This window comes from Egretta garzetta, unplaced genomic scaffold, assembly GCF_000687185.1.
Source record: "Egretta garzetta isolate BGI_Z169 unplaced genomic scaffold, ASM68718v1 scaffold255, whole genome shotgun sequence".
Lineage (NCBI taxonomy): Eukaryota > Metazoa > Chordata > Aves > Pelecaniformes > Ardeidae > Egretta > Egretta garzetta.
Window position 1 is genome coordinate 365124 of NW_009259797.1, and position 11205 is coordinate 376328.

At 39.7% G+C, this 11205-nt stretch overlaps 1 protein-coding gene across 3 annotated transcripts in view; it reads right to left on the reverse strand.

Moving 5' to 3' along the window:
• Window positions 1-11205, reverse strand: part of FAT3 (FAT atypical cadherin 3) — a 339730-nt gene that overhangs the window by 76129 nt on the left and 252396 nt on the right. For all 3 annotated transcript variants that reach the window (XM_035895315.1, XM_035895314.1, XM_035895313.1), the window contains 3 exons: window positions 8156-8431; window positions 6336-6546; window positions 1-3185 (listed from right to left, as the gene is read on the reverse strand). The exon at window positions 1-3185 is cut by the window's left edge and continues 889 nt beyond it. In XM_035895315.1, coding sequence (XP_035751208.1) covers window positions 1-3185; window positions 6336-6546; window positions 8156-8431 — 3672 coding nt within the window. The remainder of the gene's footprint in view (window positions 3186-6335; window positions 6547-8155; window positions 8432-11205) is intronic.

Genomic DNA, 11205 nt, shown 5'->3' on the forward strand with positions numbered 1-11205 from the left:
CAGCTGGTTAAAGCTACCCTTGGTGACCATCCATCCATTGTCTGGATCTATTTCAAGCAGATCAGCCACTGAAACAGAGGCTTCACTATACAGAGAATAGGTAATTCTGGAATTGGCTCCATCATCTGGATCTACTGCTTGCACTTGGGTCACCAAGTAACCTTTCCCAACATCTGCTTTGACACTTGCTCTGTATTCAACCGTCATAAATTGGGGAGCGTTGTCATTCTCATCCACTACTATCACCCTCACAGTGCAAAACGTACTCCTGCCACCTCCATCAAGGGCTCTCAAAAATATGCCGATATCACTTTCCAGCGGGTTCTCCCGGTCCAACCTCTCAGTTGTCAGGATCTGCCCATTGCTATCAATCAAAAATCGGTCCTTGGCAAAGTCATTTATTATGGAGTAGCTTATCTGGCCGTATACACCTGAATCCCCATCTGTTGCCTTTACATGGACTACCTTAGTTCCAGGTGCAGCATTTTCTCTAACCTCTGCGACATAAATGCTCTGCGAAAACACCGGGCTGTAGAGGTTGGCTCCAAGGATCTGTATGTGCACCTGAGCTGTGCTGGTGAACAGCCCGTCTGACACAGAGACATTTAGGCTGTACATGGGCTCCATTCTCTGTTTGCGATGGTTGGAAAGGGTGATAACACCACTCTTGCTGTCCATAATAAAACTGGTCCGATCATTTCCCGATAGGATGCTGTACTCCAGTCTGTCAAAATCAGAGCTGTCGGCATCAGAAGCTTGGACACAAGTCACAAAATGACCCCGAGGTGCTAGTTCGCTCACATACGATTCATATATTAACTGGTTAAAAACTGGAGGGTTGTCATTCATATCTGTTATTGAGATACTGACAAGAACCTCACTGCTTAGTGGTGGGAACCCATTATCAGTTGCTCTTACTTTCAAGCTACACTGCTGTATGAGTTCATGATCCAGCATCCGGGCTGTCAGAATTAGGCCGCTGGTGCTGTCTATATGGAAATAGTCTGTGCTGTTAAAGGTGTCCTGGACTATCTGATACTGCACAATCTTGTTATTGTCAGAGTCAGCATCAATAGCAACAACCTGCAGTACAGGAGTCCCAATCAAAGATGCTTCAGACAAAGTAGCATTATAAGCTGACTGATCAAAAACTGGAGGATTATCATTAACATCATTAATGATCAAGTCCACAGTGACCTCAGCTCGAGCACCAGTGAGGGCATCACTGGCTCGTACCATCAGCTTGAAAAGAGAATTTATTTCATAGTCCAGTGGGCTGATGACACTCAGAACTCCAGTATCAAAGTCGATATTAAACTGGTTGTAAGGATCTCCATCGACAATGATATAAATAATATCCTGGCCTTCTGGACTGGTTGCATTTATGCTTAAAATTGGTGTGTGCATTTCTACATCTTCATTCACAGAAGCTGTATAGAAGGGCTTGTCAAATACAGGCATTGCTTTGTTAACAATAGTAATGGGGAGCTCTACTGAAGCAGACAACGATGGGTTACCACCATCTTTTGCAAGAACAACAACCAAATACTCTATATTAGACAAATCAGAATTGAAGGCTTCTTTTAAAGTGACGCTACCAGATACTCTATCAATTTCAAAATGACCGTAGTCTTCCTTCAGAAGATATGACACCTCACCATTTTCAGCCTTATCTTTATCAATAGCCGTCACTCGATATATCATGGTTCCAGGCTCAGCATCAACTTGCACAGCAGCATAGTATGGAAGCCCTACAAACACTGGGGCATTGTCATTTATGTCCTCAATGTAAACCCTCACCACCACTCGAGCGACACGAAGGTGATCTAGTTCACGGCTTGCTTCCACCACCAACTCATACAGCTCTTGTTCCTCTCGGTCGAAGGGGACGCCAGTTGTCTGAATGACTCCTGAGGTAGATTTGATTTTAAACTTGTTGCCTGGGTTTAATATACTGTATTTCAAAGGCTCATTGAGGCGGTTACCAACAGCATTTACCACTGCAATCTTTGTGATATTGGTGCTATTTTCTGAGATAGAAGTTGAATAAAAATTTTGTGTAAAATGGAGCCCGCTATCCATGGCTTCTTTTACCATTATTGTCACCATAGCAGTGCTATAAAATTTCCCATCAGATACTCTTACTATTAGCATATAATGGTCTTTGGAGAGGCTATTGTTTTTAATGGTGAGCACTCCTGTGCTTGAATCAATTAAAAAATGGTCCATATTGCCTTCAATTAGACTATATGTTAGTTCAGGGGGGATCTCTGAATCTGGGTCTGTAGCCTTGACTTTGAGAACCTCAACACCGACATATGTGGGTAGGAGCAAGACTGTCTCAAATACAGCCTGGCTGAAGACTGGTGGATTGTCATTGACATCAGTTACCTCAATGGTCACTTCAACTGGGCTCTCTGCTGTAAGCTGGGGATTCCCACTGTCTCTAACATGCACGTGGAAGTGGAAGTGGGCTATTGTTTCATGATCTAAATTTGCAATTGTTCTGATTGCACCTGTGCTGGAATCTACTGTGAAATACTTTTTTGCAGTAGACTCAACAATCTGGTAGACAAGCAAAGCATTCTGGTTGCTGTCAGCATCAGTGGCACGTATCACTAGGGGACTGTTATTTGTGCTCAGGACTATGCTATTTATAGGAGCAGCTTCGCTTATGCTGCCCAAATACTGAGAGAAGAGAAAAACTGGTGGGTTATCATTTTCATCAACAATCTGAATGTTCACAGTGGCATTTGATGCCATGCCTGCCATATTTGTTGCCTGTACAATGAGCTGATAGAAGGAAGCACGTTCATAATCAAGAGCCTTTTGAGTAGTGATCACTCCAGAATATGGATTTATAGTGAAGGCTCCATCTGCATTCCCATCTTTAACCTCATAAACTAACGTGGACTGACTGATTGCAGAGAGAGAGATGACAGAAGTACCAATATCCGCATTTTCATTAACCTCGGCTTGGTATTCTTTGAGCGTGAACTTAGGATGGGAGTTATCTGCCATCGTCACAGATATCCGCACAATTGCTGTTGCAGACAGCGGTGGAGAACCTTGATCAGTCACTTTGACTGACAAAACAAACTGTCCCATAGTGGTTAAGTCTGGTTCCTTCAGTAGTGTAATGATCCCTAAAACTGGTTCAATCTTGAATGTGTTTCCTGTATTTCCTAAAACAGAAACATTGGAAGCAAATTAGAAATTAAATACAATGCACTTAATGATATTTTAAACCAGGAGCAATTAGCTTCAATTTGTTAAAGGCAGTTATTCTAAAAAAAAAACCAACGCAAACCCAACAACATAAAAGAATTCTCAAGGTCCTCCCAGCCTTCCTTTCTGAAAATCAGGCATCTCAGTAGATGGTATAGGTATTCAAACCTTAAGAATCTCAGGTGCTGCTATCTATACCTTGATTCTGAGTATCAACATTTGAGCAAGCGCTGCATGTGCATTACTCATACTGAAGTAGGAAAAAATATCCCTAAATTATGAGAATTAGTCAAATACATGTACACCTAAAGGCAAAGAAACTAGATCAGAGGCTAACAAGCCAATTACAAGACAAATGGATAACAACTCAGGCTCTTAATTGAAGGGGATATTAAGCAACCATAGAGAAGATTATAGTAGGTCAAGACTCAAAGAACTGAATATAAGAAGGTTAAAGTGGCATTTAGGAAAATAAAACAGAACAAATAGCATAGAAAAGAGATTCAAGTATCTTGTGGCACAAAGGTTTATCGTATGATCTCAGAGGAGGATGAATCTAGATGAATGAGATTTAGCAGAAAATGTCAGGAAATGTCTGTTATAACATGAAAGCAGGGATATTACTGACTGCATAAAGGTGAAAACAGTGAGTTTGGATCAAAGACCTTCTCCGGGGTCTTTTTTTCTTTTCAGTCTTTTTGCCAACCTCTTCTTTAGCAAGACAGATTCAAAACTTTTGATACGTATCCTTATCCTGTAATTAGAGATCACCTTTATTAGGCAATCTGTATTTTGCTGCTTGAAGTATAGGATGCTGTGTGTGTATATGGCATGTATATGCATACAGACTCTTTTTCTGAACTTGATTCTAAACACAAACCACATGTACTGACTTACAGCAATTCCAATCATTATAACATGTTCCTGATATTGTAATTTACACTTTAAAATCTAGAACTGCTTCCAATCTACAGTTAAGCATCCATCCATGACCTGGAGAGAAATATGTCTCAGGTAACTGGTGATAAACAAGAGATTTTCTTTTAATGGTGATTGTTACAGGTGCTGTGCACAGAGCAGTAAATGTGAAAATTGTAGCTGGAATATCAAATACATGGAATCCTAAATGAAGTGACTTAATGTGAACTACTTTTAAGAAGTGATTCATGATCTGTTGTAAGTTCTGGGGCCTGGAGGCTAATTTAAGCTCCATAGTACTGTATGTCGTTCAGTACTGGTAGTGGCTTTCTATTTATATCCATCCTTTCAGATCAGTAAAGTTTACTCTACTAGCTAAAACAAAAATTGTGCTATTCACTGAGGAGCTGAGATTCTGGCAGAGCTACAAATTCTCATAAAGATCTCAGTATCTGACACATTTGCAGACACTACAAATGCTGCTGCAGTTATTTTGTCAGTGCTTGCTAATACGAATAAATTTTAGCTACTGACTGCCTCATCTAAGACCAAAGCAGGTTCTTCTGCTTTAAGAATTTCTTATGAAATCACACAAAAGCTACTTTCTTTACCAATTGCTCTCTTCACATGCAAGGTGAGGTAAGTAATTCCCCTGAATGAAAGTCCTAGCATGTCAGGTTGCTCTTTACATTGTGGTGGCACCTACAGGTGATTGGGTTGGAGCCCATAATAGTAATAAGGTGTCAAGAAAAATCTGGGAACAGTCTTGAAAAACATTGCCCCAGGAACCTGATCTGGTCTGCTCAGAGTTCGTTCTATAAAGCAAGCGTTGTCCTGCCTGGGCATGTGTAAAATTTCCCCTGATCCAAGTTAAAGGACACTGAAGAATCCTGAGAGATAACTGCTAAGACCAAATGCAGTGCGTAAAGGAAATACTTGTTTTGTAGTGCTAAGCTCTTTGTATGACCACGAGGGTCTAAGCTCAACACTTTTGGCTACAGAAGACTTCACCTCCTGGTTTGCTTACGGGACTCTGCTTCCACAGAGCATACAGGGTCATGACATAAAAAAGTGCCTTGTGTCTTCTCTAAGCTTCAGGCTATATCAGATTAATTTAAAGTGTGAGCTTGAACTGTATGAGGTTAAATCAATATGAGATGGTGTAGATATTCTTATTTCATTACTTATTTTTTGTCATTTAGCCTGTTCTTAATTGGCATAAGCCATCCTAGCTGATGACAAGTCTTTATAATAATATAGGGATAAATAATGATCCTGGAGGATCACAGCCTAATGCTGGGAAAGTCTTGTGATCTGATTAATATGGGGACAATCTGCAGTATATGAGACTTCTTTTTTGGGCAATATAGGTTTCAAGTTTTGCTATTATTACAATGGAAAGATCCATATTACTTTAAAAAAAAAAAAGCAAACAACTTTAAATGAAACATTAAAAAAATCCAAAGGTTACAAACTTCTACTTCCTTCTATCTTTTTCCAGGCACCCCTCTTGTATGTATGTTAATGGTTTATCTCAAGAGATAATTCTTAACTTCAGATCCATATAAGCCAGAGAAAGTTACATTCACTTGCATGTGTGACAGAGATAATGCAAACTTGTCATGACCATGCTGTTGCTCCGGCAGAGGAATGCTTTTGCTGGTACAGATTACGTGGTAAATGTAAATATCCAGAGTTTAACAGCAAAAGCAATTTTGATCTGGTATCACCATGCCCTCCCTTAGTTTCAAGAGACCTTGCGCCATTAACATGCTATGGCTCTGCTGAGAGAACTTTTTAACGTAGCCCTGGTGTTAGTTTCCATGCTCCTCTGATCCGAATATTGGCAAAGATGCCAGGAGATACCATCTGTTGCGGCATTTGTTTATGGAGGATCCACTGTGTACTATACTGAAGCCAGCAACCTGAAAACAAGCCACTCGCTGTAGCTTTCCATAACTATCTTCTGTGATGGTTTTGAACCAATGACTTAGAGGTAAAAGGCTCAGTAGCCTTCTAGTGAACATTCTTCAAAATAAAAAACAACCAACAGGAAGGTGTCTTCTTTGCCCAGCTCTACAGAAGGTAGACCAAAGAAGTTGACTTGTATGCCAAGACAGACCACCGTCACAGCACTGCTCTGTGTATGGCATGAATCACAACACTGCATTTTCAGCCTCTGTCCTAACCTGCTTCAATAGTGTAGATAAGCTCTGCATTTTCGCCTTTGTCTTTGTCCAAAGCTGTGACCTGCAAGACTGCTGATCCAACTGCTGCTGATTCAAACACTGAGGCTTCATACAAGGGGCTGGTAAAGTATGGACTATGGTCATTGGAGTCTTCCACATTTATGATGACTCTGGCCAGGTTTCTTCTGTAAGGGAATTCTTGATCTCGGACCTACAGAAAAAGTGCATAATACACATCTTGATATCCATCTAGTAAAACTTGATAAATATTGCTTATCTGAGCGTTAATAATACTTACAGTTGTATTTAATACAAAGTAATAAAACAATACATTTGTCCCAAACAACAGTCTAAAATACATTCACATGTGAGATGGTAGACAGTAAAATTAAAGAAACAGGAAGAGCTTAGGGACTTTTTTTTTCACTTGTGAAAGAATGCATGGCAACTACCCATCATGACATGAATTTGTAAAGTGGAAACCACATGGCATCTTAAATTTGACTTCAGGTTTGCAAGAGATACTTTTTTTTTAATACATGCTAAATGATCACGCCTTTGCTCTGCCATTTCCTGCTTTATAGCATAGATGCAAATATACCTTGTCCATTGATCCTTCTTTCAAAGAGATGCAAACAATTTTACCCACTGTGATCAGTCATGTGTCAGTCTAGTGCTTGTAGCTGCCAATGGACATTTTCGTCATTGTATATGTACATACGTTTTTGAAGATGATGATACCAATCATAAACAGAGTAGGAATTACCTTAAGAAGTGCTGAGCAGTCCCAACAGAGGTATCATTTATCACACCTCTTTCAACCCCATACAAAATATCTCAGCACTGCTACACTGATAATCCTACCAACATGATCCCCAAAAGTTTGGTTCTTCTTAAGTAGAGCAAAACCCCGACTGTATCAGGTGGAGATCAAAACCAAGCACCAGAAAATGACCTCTGTCAGCCATGTCTCTCTGTGATTCAGTTTGTATTTATTTCTTAGCCTGCTCTCCAAAGGACTTGCAGCTTGGTACTCTGCAAGATGAGAACCTGTGCAGTTTCTTCTCACTTGGTTCTCACAACAGGTCTCTGATTCCTAGGGTACCCTGCCCAAAGATGGCCCCCTAACACATCATGAGCTGTTCCTTCAAAGATCAGTTCTGCAGGAGGCTTAAGTGGTTAAAGAAAATAGCAGACTACAATGTTTTAACTAATACAGATTTTTTTTTTTGTTATACTCCAGTCCATAATATATAATCTTCACTTGAAAACAGACAGACTTATGTTCTGTAATTTAGGTGCACTGAGCAAAAAATGGTAATTAATTTTTTTTTTTCTGCATACCCAAACATTTGGAAGTGTAGATGAAAGTTGTTTTGTATATCAACAGTTTATGTACTGAAATAAGTCTGTAAAAGGAAACTATAAATGAGGTTTGTATTCAGAAAGGCTGTAGCATTCTCTATGGCAAGAAAGCAGTTAACTCCCTGTGAATAACTCTCAAATAACTTTCAGCCTCACTTCAGAAACTCTGAAAATTACCTTGAGTGAGAGGACCAGACGCCAAGAGATTAAATAATTTCCTGCTTGCTCTCCCTTGAGATAGCAAATCATATTATATTCCATACAATGAATTCACAATAAGTTTCCAAAAAAAGCCCAAATAAAAAATGTAAAATAAATACACAGCAGGGCAGTCAAGATGAAATTAATGACTACTTACTGCACTAAGAGTCCTTTGCTCATGCAAAGACTAAGGCACATATGCACCTGAAGCAGCAGTGATTGTGTCCTGAGCCGAGTGAATATTGCATTCTTACCATGACATTAAGGATGTGCTTATCTTGAGCTTCATGGTCTAATCTCTCAGCAGTATAGAGCACCCCAGTGCTGGGATCAATTCTGAATTTTCTCACGCTGACTGTATCAATGCTGCTGTGAATAGTGTAGCTCAGCTTATGCTTTTCATCTCTGTCTATAGCTTCAATTTGCAGAATTTCAGTATCAGGGAGGATGTCCTCTGAAATGGTGACATCGTAACTTGGGTGAGAGAATTCTGGGCCATTATCATTGTTATCCAACACTTTGATAAGAACCTACAGTTAATAAAAGAAAAAACATTTCAAGTTACTGAAGTCTAGTCAAACTACTGAATAAGCACCTAAAGAAATGTAATTTACTTTAGAAGGCTTATGATGTTATGCTGCTGTATGGTAGGACTGAGAAACATCACTTAATATTATATGTTTACTGTTCGGATTAACAGAAATAGTAAGGATATAACTTTGAAGACAAAATGTTCCTAATTATAAGACCTACTCAAAGCTTGACAAAGAAGTCCATATTTTTAATATCTATAGATTTGAAAATATTCCTGCAATGGTCATACAAAAGGTTTTGTCATCCCTTGTAACTGCTCCAGTTACAAGAGCCTTCTAGAGCTATTATGGGATTTCCTTTCCCCTTCACTATTAAGGCTATAAAAGAATCATTTTCACATTACTTAAATCTGCTTTTTATACAATCAAGGTTCAAGTAAAACCTCTGTTGTTTTCTGCCCCATGTATTGTGTCAGGACGTACTAGCAGTGTCAAATCATGACAGCAGTGGAGGCTTCGAGTTGCTGTTACACCTTAGGCTGTGTTGGGCATGGAGACGCTTGATGAGGCGAGAAGAGGAGATGACCTCACAAGCATGCAAGCCCACCCCATACAGATCAATACATACCACAGTTACAGGCCAGGTAATCTCAGGGCACTGGCAACAGGGAAGGATGATTTTTATGTTTTCATCCTTACTGTTCCTTTGCCAGTGGTGGTTGTCTTTACTGCCAACCACTTTCCCCTCAAACACCTATTTGCCTCCCTTCTATTGCAGTTTATGAACGGTAGGACTTCTGCTAAAAAATGTGACTGAACGCTGTGCCATTTGCTTCAAGTCTGTCTTAAAAACCTCGGTATTGGTCCCTAAAGAAACTTGGAGTGGGGGAAGGCAGCCAGGATGCTGCTGTTGCTTCCTATTACGCCCATTTCAATATATCCAGGCTGACCCTGGTAAGCAATAACAATCGCTATTTTCCAAGCTTTGCCTTTCAGAAGTTATGTGACTATGTAGTGCTGTGTGTGTGTGGCTCTGATGAGGTCTTGTGTTTTCCACCACTGGAGGAGTCACTCCCTGGAGAAAACTTACTTTCCCGACTTTGTATGCTATAGATTACTTTGGGCAGCGTGGAAGCAAAACCCTTGACAAACTACATAATACTGAAAGATGAAATGCAAAGAGTTGCCTCTTTTTTCAGGAGTGGAAACAAAAAGTATCTTTTGCAGAATATGCCTGTGAAAGGCACATTTTACAGTGAAAGAAAATGAACAAGTTTTTATTCAAAGACTTTGAAATAAGAAATAGTCCAATGAATGACATGGGAAAGGCCATTCATGGGACTCTTCCCTAAGACTAGAAGACTTGACCCATCCCTCATGATATGTTCTTTGTTATTCTGAAAAGTATTTGGCTCTTTTTTTAAGCAAATATTTTATTACTTTGCTCGATCAAGCCCTGTTCACCAATACTTTCTTAACAGAACAAAAATGCAGTTATACTTTTACTGCAATATTGCACAAACAGATGTTGGCCTCAGAGAGAAATGAAACTTTAGATTTCCATGATATGTGGAAGGGTTTGCAGAACACATTACCAGAAGGAACACGAGCAATTGTAAGCAGTGGTCATAATGAACTAGCCTGGGAACTGTTTAAAAGACAGCTGAAATAAAATGCTCTGGAAGTTAAATGGCATAGGACTTCAACTGCACATTCTGTACAATTTAATTTTCACCAGATTATGGTACGCCAGAGTGAAGCAGGGCAAAGCCTACATTAAGTTATGCTTCAGTCCTGGATAGATAGCGATAAAATTGGGGGGAAATATGCATTGCTGGGCCTATAATAATGTTGAAGAATTACTTAGCTTTTTTAATTTTTGTTGTTGCTATGCAATATATCAAGGTGTGTTTCTGACTTGGTTGAGGGAAAAATCTGAAAAATATGCGAAGAAATGAGTTGCAATATATGAAACAAAGCCCCAGGAAAAAATGAAAAGACTTCAACTCTACTCTAATGGGACACAGAGCCAGTGCTGAACTTTTGTTAGTGTAAGGAAGAAACACTGAAGCAATATGAGTTGGGGATAATCTGATTACCAGTGTTTAATACTTAAAGGCATCTTCTCGAGCAGTTTTGATACTCTCAGTCCTTGCCAGGTACCACCGTAACACAGCTGGATTATTTTACCGCTGCATTGTTAATACAAACAGCACAATTTATTTTACTTTCAATCAGTGGCCAAAAACTTTGTCATGTATCATTTTAGATTGTCTAACAGAGAAGTAAAAACTTTTCAAATGGATTAGATTGAAAATACCAAGACTGTTTGGTTCTGCTGATGCTAGTACAGCACAGTCTGCCTTGAACAAGTAAACTGCCATGTGAGGGACAGGCTCGTATCTGTGAATTTGTTTTTTGCTGTGTACAAGCTCAAGCTATTCTGTAAGAAAAAATAAATGTATAGATGCACACCGATGTGTCTTAAAGGTACCGCTACAGCGGTGACATCCTGTTTTGTTTGCGTGGTATGTGATCACCCCAGCGCTGGGGTTTGTTTCCCATTATATCTAATGCATTTTGGGATCACTGGCAAATTGGGACAGCAGAGGAGGGCATAAAGCTTTATCCACCACAAAGCTTGCACCGTGACTGCACAAGGCACAGCTCTGTGATTTATGCCTTCACTAGACTGCGTAAACTAAACAGGGTGGGACTGGATCAGCAGCAGAGACCAAGGGTAAGCCATGAGACTATGGAATCCACACTAC